Raw genomic sequence first — 16,412 nt, forward strand, 5'->3', positions numbered from 1 at the left:
AAACTATAGATGGGATCAGTGCCATTCTGAGTTTTATTCTCCTGGCATTTGATTAGACCAACATGTGATGTTCAAATGCCTGGAGTCCTATAGACCCACTTGCAACATTCTTCTTCTAGCCTGTGAGATAGGGGAGAATTGCCCAGAGAGGGCAGGGGAAATTATTCTGGAGAAGCTTGCAGATCCCGGGATGAATATGCCCATTTTCTCGCACAGGTTCACTTACCAGGTCACACCACCCTGATGAATCCAGCGAATCATTCCCAGGTGACAAACTTTGTCCTCCTGGGGCTCTCTCAGGTATGGCAGCTTCGGTTCTTCTTCTTCATTGTCTTCTCTGTTGTGTATCTCATGACCATCACTGGAAATCTCCTTATCGTGGCCATAGTGACCTCTGACCCACGTCTGCACACCACCATGTACTTTCTCTTAGGCAGTCTCTCTTTCCTAGATTTTTGTTACTCTACCATCACAGCACCTAGGATGCTGGTTGACCTGCTCTCAGGCAACCCCACCATTTCCTTCGGCAGCTGCCTGACTCAGCTCTTCTTCTTCCACTTCATCGGAGGCACCAAGATCTTCCTGCTTACCGTCATGGCGTATGACCGCTATGTTGCCATCTCCCAGCCCCTGCGCTACACGCTTATTATGAATCGGACAGTCTGTGGGCTCCTCATGGCATCCTCCTGGCTGGGGGGCTTCATCCACTCCATCGTACAGGTTGGACTGACTATCCGGCTGCCATTCTGTGGGCCCGACAAGCTGGACAACTTTTACTGTGATGTGCCTCAGCTGATCAAACTGGCCTGCTCAGACACCTTTGTCTTAGAGCTTCTGATGGTCTCTAACAATGGCCTGGTGACCCTGATGTGTTTCCTGGTGCTCCTGGGATCCTACACAGCGCTGCTAGTCATGCTCCGCAGCCACTCGCGGGAGGGCCGCAGCAAGGCCCTATCCACGTGTGCCTCCCACATTGCTGTGGTGACCTTAATCTTTGTGCCTTGCATCTACATCTATGCAAGGCCGTTTCGGACATTCCCTATGGACAAAGTGGTCTCTGTGCTGTACACGATGGTCACGCCCATGCTCAATCCTGCCATCTATACTCTGAGAAACAAGGAAGTGGTCAGGGCCATGAGGAAGCTGTGCAGGATGCAAAAGGACCCACTGGGGCCCCTGGACCATTGACCCTCAGATTAGGAGAGGCAGGGACCTGAGGATCTGAGAGGGGCTTCGGTGTACCAGCCTGCTGGAGGAGACTCACAGAGGAGCTGAAACTCCTTGTCTACTGCTGCTCTGTTGTTCTTAATGGGAATCAAATTCTGGCGATCTGAAATTTTAACTAAGGTATAACATGGGATGAGAATCTTAGAACTTCTCCCAAGTGCCTCCTAGAGAAAATGCCTCAAGTGCTACACAGAAATGATGTTTGACTCAGGTGGTCCTTTCCCATATGAGCATGGTGGCCCTGTTGAGAAAGTTCTAGCTCCAGAATGAGATGCATGGAGGTGGTTCATCAAGAGTTTCTTTCCTATTATTGCTTCTTGGATACAAAATATATTGGAGGAGCTGAAGACAATTCGAAGCTTCCTGAAGACAGGAGGGACTTGGAGGCCAAGATAAATGTTGGACACCGAGTCCTGATTTCAGGAGGCTGATTGAATATAATATCAATGGAGAGAAAGGGAATTATCTTGGGAAATTGTCTCTATAACCTCTGATTGATCTTTTAAAATATGATTTGATAACTCCCATGCTTAAAACACTTCAAGGCTTCACATTGCCATTAAAAAGAGAAAGAAAAATCCACACAAACCTTACAGATAAGGTCTATTTGAAGTGACCTCAGCTCACTACACGTTTACACTTGGTCCTCTCAGTCCCTGCTGCCTCACTCCATGTCTTTGCAAATACTACTCACTCTCTGGGCTGCTCCTTTCCTATTTTTTGCCTGACTGACTCCTGCTCAATGTCAGGCCTCAGGTTAGAGGTCACTTCACCTGATCTTTGATCCAAATTATTTCTCCTTATTCATCCTCTCTAACAAAACTCAACTCTTTCCCTCTAATAAACTCAAGAGCATTTATCACAAATTACAACTACCCACTGGCTTATGCATTTAGGGTTTATTTTTCCTTTTTGCCATCATCCCAACTATGTATGAATTCCATAGAAGTGAGAGCTAAGTCTACCTTATTTACTGCTGTACAGTAGTAGCTCCAGAACCTAGATTTGGAAGGAGCAGGAGAGCTGCCTTGGGTGCAGCATTGAGGAGGCTTTATTCTCAGGTGTGTGCATAGCTTGACCCTGGACTTGCGTGACCATGTGGGTGCGTCTCTTTTTAAAATACGTGCCCTAGATATCTTCCTTGGCTTACCCTAGTCCCGTTCCTGCCGCATGCCCAAAACATATTAGGTATTTAACGTTTCTTAAAGAAATGATGACTGATTGTTCCCATTTAGAGTCTTTTGAGTGGAACTTGACTTGGGAATTAGGAATATCCAAATATTCCATTGGTCTCAGCATTTTTCTTTTATGAGATTCCTATGGGAGTTGCTAGTCAAAGAGCAATAGTAAACAGCAATCCAAGAACCACTTATTATTACAGCCAGAATTTAATTTCCCAATATCAAGGTTCTGGTAAATCTTGTTTGTAATATCTAGTCTGGATGGAAGGTCTCTGAAAGCCTCTTAATTCTCTCCAAGATCCAAATCTGAATCTGCAAAATTCAGCATCCCCTGACTGGCTTCATGACACAGGATACTGAAATAGTAAGTGTGAGTGTGCTTAAGCACACACGTGAGGAAGCAGAGGGACAACCTCACTGCATGGAAGCCACATGCTTACCCGCCCCAGAGGACATGTGTCCTAACCAGAGTTAAAAGAAGTCTCACTCTCCTCGTTGAGTATTGCACATATGTGAAGACTATTCTTTTATTATCTGAGAGAAGTGCAGGGTGTTGCCTCAGTGATTAGAACAAATACATTTTAAAAATTGAATAATTTTTAATCCCCCATCTAATAAGAATGTGTCCTTTTACTTGTGACCCTTATCTCTCTTGCAGCCATGGGTCTGTGCTACCTTAGGACATCTTTCAGGCTTTGCATCATCTTGTCATTGTGGAGAGTGAAGATGAATGGTTTCAGGATGAGTGTGATGATAAACTCAGGGCTAAGGTACCTTTAATTGAGAAGCACGGCTTGAGCCTCTGACGTATGAATGTAGACAAAATTGGAGCTGCGGTAGACTACGATGACCACTGTAACATGACAGGCTCAGCAACTGTGGGGGCCCTGAGGACAGTGGCTAGAATGAAGGCATAGGAAACTGAGGTTAGTGCCAGTGAGCCCTGAAATGCCAATTTGGACAGCACGGAAGCCACTGGCTCCAGCTCCCAGAGAGCCTGAGTAGGGAGGGGCCAACTAGCACAGGACTTTGGCCAATAGCAGTGGGGACACAGGAAGGCAGGCTGGCCTTGAGGAGGGCAGGGCAAAGGACCCAGAGGGATTCAGCTGACTAGAGGCCAGCACCAGTTGGGTCTCATAGTGGAGAAGTCAGCAGTTTGCCAAGAACGATCCAGAGAGATGTGACAGCTAAGAGGCAGGAGTCAGAGGTACCTAGGAGGGAGTAGAGGTAGGACTGCATGATGCTGCTGGCAGAGGAGAGGGAGTGATCCCCCGTGAGAGCGATGGCAAGCATCTTGGGAACCACAACAGACATGAGTATCAGCTCCAGGAAGGATGTGCATTGCCATCTGCCCCAGGAACAACAGGGACTGCAGGATGTGGCTACTGGGGAAACCCAGCACAGATCCTGTTACCTGGGGCCAGGTTTCAGGACTCATCTTCAGTCCCCTGCAGGAGAAATGAAACAGAAGTTTGTAAGTGGGTCCACCGCCACCAATCACCATTTAATCAAGCAATAAAACAATAAGCACTTAGCACTTCCTTACATTCTGAGAATATATTAATCCATCTTTGTGCCTGCAAGTGGCTTACGGGGAGAGAAACAAATTATGATAGCAAGCAGCATGCCAATAATAACATGGGTGATATGGAATATCAATTACATATTAGAAAATGTATATGCAGTTGCTCCTCTCGCAGCTGCCCTTAGAGACAGGCATGACTGCTCTCATCTTCTAGATAAGGAAATGATGACTGAAGAAGTTAAGGCACTCTTGTATGATCAAACAGAAGCAGGGGGTAGAGGCAAGATTCCATGCCAAGCCTCTGGGGCTCTAACGTGCATACCACTTCTTCTGTTTCCCTTGGACTGGGTACCACATGAGTGGTATGGCCTTAAGGAATCCAGAAGAGCGGAAGGCTGGGAGAAGACCTTACAGAACAAATGCGTCATGAGAAAAATCGCATCAGTATCACTAAAACTCTTAGTGTTTGTGTTCCTTCTGTGTCTTGGCTTAATATAAAATAACAGAATAAAAATCCAGGCTTTCCATATCATTAGAGATTTTATTTTCCTCAATCAGTCAGAGAGCCAAATGAAAATCCACTATGCACAGCCTCAGTCCTGTTATAAGACGTTTTTGTTGTTTTATTTTTTTTTTTACCAAGACTTCCCTCTGTAGGTTGTAAGAGACCTCTCTTCCTACTGTTATATTTACTAGCCTTCTCTCAACCTCGGCTCTCCCAGCAGGCTCATGATGGAAGGCAGGGAGGGAGGGGAACATTACTGAAGGAGAAAGTATCAACTTGCCTTCTCAACATTTGCCTTAATTTGGATATATGTTCATCTTGTCCTTGGAGCTCTAGGTATCTTGTAAAATTTGTAAGTTTTGAAGGGTTAGGTTTCATTGGACATCTTGGTTCCAGGAACCTTTTCTCAAATTAGGCATTAACTGCTCAAAATTTCATGGATCCTGGACATCAGTTAGGGGAAAATGGTGGAAAATGTTTCAAGAAGAGAGGATGCAAATTGTCATTATGGTACTTTGATTGACAAGGAATGAAGTGTTGAGAACAGGATCATTTATTATTCCAGAATTCAAGCATTAAAAATGGGGAACACATTAATTCCTCAGTTCTGCCTGAATCAACCCTAACAAAGGCTGTCAGCTGAGGCAAGGAATCCTGGTTCCACGGTTGATGAGACAGTGAGGGCATGTTCTGTGTATGGCAGTTTTGCCAGGATTAAGTCCTGGGATTTAAGTAGTTGGCTAATAATAAAGCTTCATTCTGCTAACCTAAAGTCCATATGTCAAAATCAAAGAAATACCTCAATAAATGCCAGAAAAGTGTGCTAGATTAGCACACTATTGTTTCAGAATAATATAATGATTTCAAATAAGAAAAATGTGTTAACTGTGGATCTTGTCAACATACCAGATAAGTATTATGATTAGAAGTAGCCTATAAAGCCTAGCTGTCCAACATTTCATATTAACTTTTAGTTACTGTTATGAAATCCATACACTAAGTGTATTATACAGCATTCCACTGATAGTTGACCTGTATAACTACTTGTAAGTTCCTGAATAACTTTATCAGTTGTCTGGCTGTCTCTCTAATTACTCCAGATAATCACAACATAGTCCCTATGTATATATGTTTAAAATTTGTCATGTGAAACTCAAAATAATGTTGTTGCTTGGCCTACTTCATGTTTAGGTAGACTTGCCTGAAGTCACATATTTAGGAATTGTTATTGTTGGAAATTATGTCTTGTTCCCATGTACTTTGCACTAAAAACACTGCTTAGCAAGGAGAGAATCAATAAAAGGAATTAGAACTATGAGGGACACACACACATACACACATTTTGCCCCCAATTTACAGAATGACTTAATTTACACAATTCAACAGCTATTATTATTGTCTACCTTACATTTGAACAAATTAGGACTATAGCAGATTAAAAAACCCCAGAGGTAGAGTGAAGATGCACATTTAAGCTAATCTGATCCTGTGTCAGACCATGGCACTAGTAAATATGGCTATTTGAACTTGAAACTTGAACTTGCCAGGGGGTATAAAGGACATTTTACCTATATTTTAAAATGTCACAATGTAATAATGCCTCATAGTAATAACAGTTAGCACTTATGGAGTATATATCAGGAATTTTATACTCATTTTACGGTTAAGTTCCTCAGCAACTATATCAGGTCAGCATTACCCCCATCCTACAAACAAGGGAATTAAGGACATTTACCTAGTGAGCAGTAGAGTTAGGGATTGGCATTTTAGAACTTCTTTAAGAGGAAAAGAAAAGACCCTAACTAGAAGCAAGAAATTTAAGATAGGAAAAGTTTCTACTGGTAAAGCAAAAATAGCAGAAGTAGTAGATCAATTACTTAAAAGCCTCTATGAAGGTCAAAAAGACAAAAGTAACAAAAGCAATTGCATCTAAACATTACTTAAGGAATCACTTAATGAAAAGGTATGAAAGAAGATATTATATACATAAAACATGGAGAAGGGAAAGTAAGAAATGTAGAAATGTTACAGTGTGTTTGAACTTAAATGACCATTAGCTTATTATGGATAGTTATTTTCATAGGATGTCATATAAGAATCCCATGGTAACCATAAACCCAAAACTTATAATAGATACACAAAAAGAAAGAGAAGGGAACCCAAACACAACACTAAAGTCATAAAGCACAAGAGAAGACAGCAAGAGAGGAAGAAAGAATCAGAGAACAAAAACAACCAGGAAACATTGAACAAAATGTCGATAACTACATTATATATCAACAGTTTCTTTAAGTGTAAATGCCCTAAATGTTCCAATCAAATGACACAAGACAACTGAATGGATAAAAAACAAGACACATTTATTTGCTGCCTACAGGAGACTCATTTCAGATCTAAAAACAAAGAGACTGAAACTGAAGGGATGGAAAAAATATATACCATTCAAATAGGGATTTTAAAAAGTTGGCGTTGTAATACTTAAACAAAATAGACCTCAAATCAAAGAGAGTAATGAGAGACAAAGAAGGCCATTACATGTTGATAAAAGGATCAGTCCAACAAGAGGATATAACAATCATAAACATCTATGCACCCCAAATAGGAACACTTAAATATATAAACTAGATACAAACACACCTGAGAGAAGTTGACAACAACATAGTAATAGTAGAAGACTCTAACACCCCACTAGCATCAATGGATAAATCATTCCAGACAGGAAATAAATAAGGAAATAGGGGCATTGAATGACAAATTAGTCCAGATGGACTTAACAGATATATACAGAACATTCCACCCAAAAGTAGGAAATACACATTTTCTCAAGGGCATATGGAACATTCTCCTAAAAAGACCACATATTAGGACACAGAATAAGTCTCAACAAATTTAAGCACATTGAAATTGTGTCAAACATCTTGTCATACCACAATAGTACAAAACTAGAAACCAATTACTAGAAAAAAACTAAAAACACAAACACATGGAGACAAAACAACATGCTCCTAAATAAGTAATGCATCAAGGAACATATCAAAGAGGAAATCAAACAATACATAGAGACAAATGAAAATGGAAACATGATTCAAAATATGTGGGACATAGTAAAAGCTGTTCTAAGAGGGAAGTTTAGAGCAATACAGGCCTACATCAAGAAATAAGAGCAATTTCAAATAAGCAATCTAACCTTACAACTAGAGGAACTAAACAAAGAGGAACAAAAGAAGCCCAAATTTAATAGAAGGAGGGACATAATCAAGATCAAAGTGGAAATAAATGGAATAGAGACTGAGAAAACAATAGAAAAAAAGATCAATGAAACCAAGAGCTGGTTCTTTGAGAAGATAAACAAAATAGACAAACCCTTTGCCAGACTTATAAAAAAAATTAGAGATAGGACACAAATAAAATAAGAAATGAAAAAGAGGAAGTTATAATGAACACCATAATTATTCAAAGAATTATAAGAGAATGCTATGAAAAATTATACACCAATAAATTGGACAACCTAGATGAAATGGATAAATTTCTAGAAACATACAACTTTCCAAGACTGACCTGGGAAGAAACAGAAAATCTGAATAGACCAATTATCAGTAACAAAATTGAATATGCAATAAAAAAACTCTCAGTGAACAAAAGTCCAGGACCAGATACAGCTTCACAGGTGAATTCTACCAATCATTTGAAAAAGAGCTAATACCTTACACTGTGAGGGCAGATTTACACTAATTCCAAAACCTGGCAGAGATACTAACAACAACAACAAAAAGAAACTTAAACGTCAATATACTTGATGAACATAGATGTAAAAGTCCTCAACAAAATATTAGCAAACCAAATTCAAAAATACATCAAAAGGATAATCATCACTACCAAGTGGGAGTTTTCCCAGGGATGTAAGGATGGTACAATATTTGTAAACCAATCAGTGTGGTACACCACATTAATAAAAAGAAGGATAAAAACAATATGATCATTTCAATAAATGCTCAAAAAGAATTTGACTAAATTCAACATCCATTCATGCTAGAAAATCTCAACAAAATGGGTATAGAGGGAAATACCTCAATATAATAAAGGCCATATATGACAGTATATATGACAAACCCACAGATATATGACAAATTCACAGCTAACATCATACTCAATGGCAAAAATCTCACAGCTTTTCCTCAAAGATCAGGAACAAGACAAGATGTCCACTCTCCACTTCTATTCAACATAGTACTGGAAGTCATAGCCATAGCAATGAGACAAGATAAGCAGAAAAAAGGTATCTAAACTGGTAAGGAAGAAGTAAAACAGTTCCTGTTTGTAAATGACACATTACTATACATAGAAAAGCCTAAAGTCTCCATCAAAACACTATTAGAACTAACAACTGGATTAGGTAAAGTTGTAGGATACAAAATCAATATACAGAAATCTGTTGCATTCCTATATACTAAAAATCAACTAGCAGAAAGAGAGAGAGAGAAAAAAACCAGTTCCATTTACAATTACATCCAAAAGAATAAAATACCTAGGAATAAACCTAACCAAGGAGGTGAAAGACCTATGCTCTGAAAATTAGATGACACTGGTGACAGAAATTAAAGAAGACACAAATAAATGGAAGTCTATCCCATGCCTATGGATAGAAAGAATTAATAATGTGAAAATTTCTATCCTGTCTAAAGCAATTTACAGATTCAGTGCAAGTCCCATAAAAATACCAATGGCATTTTTCAATGAACTAGAGCAAATAATTCTAAAATTTATATAGAACCACAAAAGACCCCAAACAGCCAAAGAAATCTTGACAAAGAAGAACAAAGCTGGGGAGTATCACACACCTTGATCTCAAGGTATACTACAAAGCCATAGTGATTAAAATTGTATGGGACTGGCACAAGAATAGATGCATAGATCAACAGAGCAGAATAGAGAGCCCAGAAATAAACCCATGTATACATGGTCAATTGATACATGACAAAGGAAGCAAGAATACACAATTGGGAAAAGATAGTCTCTTTAACAAATGTTGTTGGGAAAATTGGACAGCTACATGCAAGAGAATGAAACTAGTCTTAAACCATCCACAAAAAAGTAAACTCTAAATGGACTGAAGGCCTAAAGGTAAGACATGAAACCATAAAACTTTAGAATAAAACATAGGTAAGAATCTTGTGAACATCAACAGGAGCAAATTTATTCTGGATATGTCACCTTAGGTAAGGGGAAAAAAAGCAAATATTAACAAATAGGACTACATCAAACTAACAAATTCTGCACAGCCAAGGAAACCATCCAGAAAACAAAAGGCAACCTACTGTTTAGGGAATATATTTGCAGGGGATATGTTGTCTAAGTGGCTACTATCCAAAATATGTGCAGAACTCATACACATCAACAGCAGAAAAACAAAAACCCAATTTAAAAATGGGTAGAGGACCTGACTAGATACTTTTCCAAGGGAGACCTACAAATGGCCAACAGACTCATGAAAAGATCCTCTACATCAGTAATCATCAGGAAATGCAAACCAAAACTGCAATGAAGTATCACCTCACACCAGTTAGAATGGCCGCTATCCAAAAGACAAGAAATGACAAGTGTTGGTGAGGATGTGGAAAAAAGGAACTCTCCCACACATTTGGTGGGAATGTAAATTGCCACTGTGGAAAGCACTATGGAGGTTTCTCAAAAAACTAAAAATAGAAATGCCATCTATTTCTGGGAATTTTCCCAAAGAAAACAAAATCACTAATTCAAAAGCACATGCACACCTATGTTCACTGCAGCATTATTTATAAGAGCCACAATATGGAAGCAACCTAAGGGCCCATTGACAGATGAAGGGAAAGAAGATGTGCTACACATCCACAATAGAATATTACTCAGCCATAAAAAAGAAGGAAATCTTGACATTTGAGACAATGTGGAAGGACCTCCTAAGCAAAATAAGTCAGACAAAAGAAATACCATGATTTTACCATGAAAATACTTTAGGCTTTACTTAAATCTAAAAAAGAAGACAAACAGATAGGAAATAGACCCATCAATGCTCACAATGGATGGCTGGTTACCATAGGAGATGTGGGGGATGGGGTAGGTGAAGTAGGTGAAGGGGATAAAGAGGTACAAACTTCAAATTATAAAAATGATGCTGGAAATTAGTCATAGGAATTGAAGTATAACATAGAAAATATAACCCAAAATACTGTAATATCTTGGTGTGGTAATGGGCTAACTATGGTTACCCTGGCAAACAGTATTGCATATAATTATTGAGTCCTATGTTGTACATCTGAAATCAGTACAATGTTGTATATCAACAATATTTCAATAAAAAATCTGGAAAAAAAGAAAAAAGTGATTGGAATTCTGTAGAGAATCCCTTGACATTAACAACAACAACTGCAAAAAGAAAGGAACAAAAAAGCTTCCTGGTAGCATTAAATTACTAAGGGAAAGACTCGGGATACAAAATTAACATTTAAAAGTCAATTGCTTTCCTATATACCAGCAATTGGATAATTGGAATTTGAAATGCAAGACACAATACTGTTCATACTACCCTAGCCCCTACAATCACAAGGAAGAAATACTTATGTACAAATCTAACAAAATATATACAGGAGCTATGTGTGGAAAAGTACAAAACTCTAATAAAAGCAATCCAAAGTAACAAAGTAATTCAAAATGATCCAAATAAATGAAAAGATATTGAAGTTCATGGATTGGAAGACAATAATGGTAAGATGTCAATTCTTACCATCTTCATATGTAGATTCAATATGATCCCAATCAAAATCCCAGCAAGTTTTTGTGGATATCAGCAAATTGATGGTAAAGGTTATTTGGAAATGCAAAACACCCAGAATATCAAATACAAGAGTGAAGGAGAACAAAGTTGTAGGACAGACACTATTCAAGCTCAAGACCTTTATAAAGCTGCATAATCAAGAGACTAATATTGATGAAAGAAAAGATACACAGACCAATGGATCAGAAAAGAGAGCCCAGAAATAAATCTACACAATATAGCCAACTGATCTTTGACAAAGGACCAAGGGCAGTTCAACTGAGAAACGATGGTCTTTACAATCCAATTGATTTTTAACAAATGTTGCTGGAAATACTAGATGTCCATATGAAAAAACATGAATTTAGACACAGACCTTACACTTTTTAAAAAAGAAAAAAAAAACACAACCTGGGAGGTTATTAGAAATGTAGAATCTAGGATCCCACCCCAGATCTACTGAGTTAAATTAGGCCTTCCCTTTTCCTTCCTGGCACTTGGAGATTTAATTTGTTTTTTATTACCTCAGTTATATGTTTACACTTAAAATATGTTTTGTGGTGCTCGTAGCAGGTTCGCTCAGTGTGACACAATCCTGCAAATTAAAAATCTGTTTGGTTCTGAAAACTTTCCTTTTCGGCATCTTCATGATAATGTAGTATAATGAAAAATTTAAACTACTGCTGGCTTTGACAACTTAGAGAATATTGGGTTTGAGTTACTTAGAAAGGAGTCAGGAATGAGCAAAACATGTTGTGTTCTATGTCAGTGAAAAGGATGTTCATTTGACCTACTTTGTTATAACTGAGTTATAGGCTAAGGTGACACTTAACTAGATGGAAGAAAGGAAAGGCATGAGATAGTTCTGCAATGTAAGGGTGAGCTCAGAGTCTCTGCACTCACCTCTTTGTTCACCCATATTTACAGTGGTTATACTAACCGTGAAATGTCCTTCACCTCTAGCCTAAAACCTTGGCATAAAACCCTTCTTGCAATGTGATTTGATATAATATAAGCTTTCTGGTTCTCACGGTAGCTACATAAGAGTTTTTAACATTTCCATTGAAAACACACATTTTAATGAATCTCCAAGGTGCTGTATCACTGCTCAGCCCAAGGAATGTCAATCTTGTGGGGCACATTTCAAATTTGCCCTGAGGAATTTTTGTTCCCTTGTAATTTTGAGGAGTCTGAGAATAATAATCGGGACTCATTTTAGTAATGGTTGTGCTTTGAATTATTTTGTGTATAAAGCTCGTATGAAGGATTTCCCAAATATTTTTCTTGACCTCTGTTCTTTTTTACTCAGTACTCATTGAGTTCACCTAATCCCATGGCTTTAACCTCTCTGGAAATGACCTCCAAATCTTTGTCTCATATTCTGGTCTTTCTCTTGAGCTTTATTTAACCATAGGCTGCGTTCTACTTGGATGCCTGTTGGAAACTCAATCCCACCATGTTCAGAAGTGAATGCATATGTTTTCAAATATTTCCACTGTCTCTGTGTTCTCTCTGTTTGTAGTAAAACCGTAATTTACCCTAATACCTGGGCTAGTACACTTGGGAATTTGTTGTCTGTTTCTATCCTCTTGTGAGAGGTCCAGGTGAATCCTTCCAAGCAATATCTCTGGCATGTGTTTGTTTCTTAGAATTATTCACAGTAGCACTGTTAATTCAGGGTTTAATTTTTTAAAATCATTCCTTGACTATTGCAGTTGCTTCTCACATCTCTCCTGTCTCATTTCTCTCACACCAGTCCATTCTGCTGGTGCCAACATATTAGTTTTCCTAAGTCTGCACTTTGATAAATTTTAATCCTATGTCAAAATAGAAATAAAATCTTGAGTGGCTTAATGACTATGTGCAGTCCAGTGGGAGAGGCATTGAGATGTCCTTGAGAGCTGTCTAAGCCCTCTGTGTGACATTCGGGGTGGAGGGAAAATATTCATTCTCTGAGCTCAGTAACTCCAATCTGGAGTGCCCTTAGATAGCATCTAAGAGTTCAGCAGTTGCCTTTACATGCCTGACTGTTGGTTTTCCTGCACCGCACTCAGGTCTACAAAGAAAAACATTGATGCCACATAAGCCTTTTCCTGTGGGACAGGAATCCTGTTGTAGCATCCAGTACAGGGTTCAGGAAAGATGGGAAGGGGATCCTTGTTCCTTTATTCTTTCATTATACAGATATTTCTTGAGTACCTACTATCTACACCAAATTTTGTGCTAAGATGATGCATAAAAAGCACTAAAGAAAATAGAAAAAATCTATACATTGAAGCTTAGCTTCAAATGTATATGGGTGCACGAATGTCTGTTTATGTTGGTAGGAATGTACACCAAATAAATAAATGTGTAATATTTCATATAGTGATAGTTCCTAGGAAGAAACCACTGTGAATGCAGAAAAGACCATCCTGATTTTTTATTTGGGAGTGTACTAAACATTTGGTAAGAAACTAAAAATGTACATAACACTGTTACTGGACCCCCCAAAGACCAGGCTCTTGAGTTTTAGTGTTATAGAAGTGAACGCTGACCTTGAAAGAAAGAAAGCAGGAAGAGTTTATTAGAGATAGATTGTAAACAAGGGAGCCCACAGGAAGGAGGGATATTGCACTCCTTGAAGGGGGTATGCATAGGGCTTATAAGGGCAGTTCCAGAGGGTGAGAGGCTGGGAGGAATGGCACTGGCGAATCATCTCGTGATGTTATCTCTGTTACTCAGCTTCTGGTGGTGCAACTTCATGGTTAGCAGATGCTGACTCATTGGCTTTCCCAAAACGTGGTCAGGAACCTCCTTCTTTGGATGTTTCTATAAGATAGGCTGATATAAAAAGAATTTTGTAAATTTTCTTTCTCCTCAAGGTAATGATTCTCCATGTGCAAACAGGGAGTGGTTATAGATCCTTGGCAGTGTTTTGTTTTGGTTTAAGATATGGTCAGTTGATTGTTGATCATAAGGCAGTTAGTGGTTTACCATAAATCAATATTATTTTTTAAGTAACCTCAAAATGGAAGTTAGCTTAAAATGGAGTCCCTGTTGCTCTTCCCTATGCTGGCTCACTTTCAAAATGGTGTACTTACTTCCAGTAAGTCAATGTTGCTGTCATGAACTAGCAGAGCAGGTAATATCCTTTTGCTACAAAGCCTGATCTCTGGGGAAACATAGGTGTTCCACTTTTAATCAGGTCCCTAGGATTTCCCAATTCATAAAAACCCTAGAGTCATATTAGCAGGTGGCTCTTTGGCACCAGCAGATGCTCTTTACTACTCCCTAGCCTGAAGAACGAAGTCTGAGCCAAGCTACTATGAGAAATCATGACCTGTAACTCCTGGCCTCTCAGAACACGGGGTATTGCGGTCTGTGCTCTGTCTCCTTTAGTCTAAAACTGACTCAGAGCAAAAGGAATACCAAAAAAAAATCTCTGTTTTGGGATGTTCACCCCTAAAATTCATCAGAGCCACTTGCCCCTTGGGGCGAATAATGGAGAAAAGTTGACAAGGTTCAACATCGAAGTCCCAGAGCAGAAGGGTGAGTGTTGAATTTATCTGTCCTCTTACTCTTCTTCCAAACCTCCTCTGTGGGAGCCGTGGATGCCTTGAAATGCAGTATGTTCTCTGCTGAGACAACCATTGCCCCTGAGGTGGGCCTACAGACCGTCCGTGTGTAAGGGCAGTGGAGATGCTGTGGGGTCAGGAGGAATCACAGGGTTCCTGGATCTTACCTCTATAGAAGTCACCTTCTATATTTTTTTGATATGAACCTTTAAACGTTTCTTTATACAGCCTTTATATAGTGGGGACAACAAAGGTACACAGAAGGGTGGGCTTGACTTCATTCTCCCTTCCTGGGTCTCAGTCTCATTGTAGTGGATCGCATGCACAGAGCCAGTACTCCTTTTAATGTCGCCCTTTGCCCTGTTCCCAAGACGTGTCCTAGGGAAGAATGGCCTCAGGAAACAACGCTTCGGTGACTGAGTTTATCCTGCTGGGTTTAACACAACAGCCAGCACTCCAGCTGCCTCTCTTCTTCATTTTCTTAGGAACCTATGTGGTCACCACGGTGGGGAACACTGGCTTGATTATTCTGATTGGTCTGAACTCTCACCTGCACACTCCCATGTACTACTTTCTCTTTAACCTTTCCTTCATTGATCTCTGTTATTCCTCTGTCATAACCCCCAAAATGCTGATTTGTTTCGTAGAAGAAAACACCATCTCTTATGCAGAGTGCATGGCTCAGCTCTATTTCTTCTCTTTCTTTGTCATTGATGAGTGCTTTATTTTGACATCAATGGCCTATGACCGGTATGTGGCCATCTGTAAGCCCCTGCTCTACAAAGTGACCATGTCCCATCACGTCTGCCTCATGCTGATGGTGGGTGCATATGGCATGGGGTTTGTGGGTGCCCTGGCCCACACTGGGTGTATGCTGAGACTCACCTTCTGTGATGGCAATGTCATCAATCATTACATGTGTGACATACCTCCTCTCCTCCAGCTCTCCTGCTCAAGCACCTACATCAATGAGCTGGTGGTTTTCACTGTGGTCGGCATCAGTGTCATAGTGCCCAGTCTCACCGTCTCCATTTCTTACACGTTGATCATCTCCAACATCCTCCGCATCCAGTCTACAGAAGGCAGGTCCAAAGCCTTCAGTACCTGCAGCTCCCACATAATTACTGTTTCTCTTTTCTTTGGAGCATCAGCATTCATGTATCTTAAGCCTTTTCCTGCAGGGTCTCTGGATCAAGATAAAGTATCCACAGTTTTTATACCATTGTGGGGCCAATGCTGAATCCTTTCATCTATAGTTTGAGGAACAAAGATGTCAAAATTGCACTGAACAAAACTTTGAAGAAAAGAGTGTTCTTCTGAATGGGATCTGTGTTCATTATTGATGCCAAAGCCTCATAAGGGGATACAATGTATAAAGATATGGAGAGAATACAAAGAAATAAAAATAGAACTGCAGATGATTTAAATAACAGGGCCAATTAAATAAATTACATTAAAAAATCCTTTCCCAAAGACAATAGAAGGAAGAGGAGCAGTCCTTCATCCTGTCATCGAAGGTAGGGAAAGTAGTTCAGTCTGTCCTTCTCCAGCTTATTTTCAGAGATCATAAGGTTTTAAGTAGAAAGGTTCAATGGTAATAAATTCAGAAATGGGAATGTTGTACGAT

The 16,412-nt window shown here is 39.5% G+C and overlaps 2 protein-coding genes across 2 annotated transcripts; both read left to right on the top strand.

Annotated features, from left to right (window-relative positions):
* The first annotated feature begins 243 nt into the window (after window positions 1–243).
* On the top strand, window positions 244–1,188 carry LOC118934656 (olfactory receptor 4D5). The gene has a single exon (XM_036930302.2). The coding sequence runs from the start codon at window positions 244–246 to the stop codon at window positions 1,186–1,188; it is 945 nt and encodes a 314-aa protein (XP_036786197.2).
* A 13,985-nt stretch (window positions 1,189–15,173) lies between these two features.
* On the top strand, window positions 15,174–16,025 carry LOC118934620 (olfactory receptor 147-like). The gene has a single exon (XM_036930260.2). The coding sequence runs from the start codon at window positions 15,174–15,176 to the stop codon at window positions 16,023–16,025; it is 852 nt and encodes a 283-aa protein (XP_036786155.2).
* Window positions 16,026–16,412: the final 387 nt, after the last annotated feature.

This window comes from Manis pentadactyla, chromosome 13, assembly GCF_030020395.1.
Source record: "Manis pentadactyla isolate mManPen7 chromosome 13, mManPen7.hap1, whole genome shotgun sequence".
In the NCBI taxonomy this organism is placed as follows: domain Eukaryota; kingdom Metazoa; phylum Chordata; class Mammalia; order Pholidota; family Manidae; genus Manis; species Manis pentadactyla.

Coding starts and splice junctions, on each gene's coding strand:
- LOC118934656 (XM_036930302.2), top strand. CDS start 244: ATGAATCCAGCGAATCATTCCCAGGTGACAAACTTTGTCCTCCTGGGG.
- LOC118934620 (XM_036930260.2), top strand. CDS start 15,174: ATGGCCTCAGGAAACAACGCTTCGGTGACTGAGTTTATCCTGCTGGGT.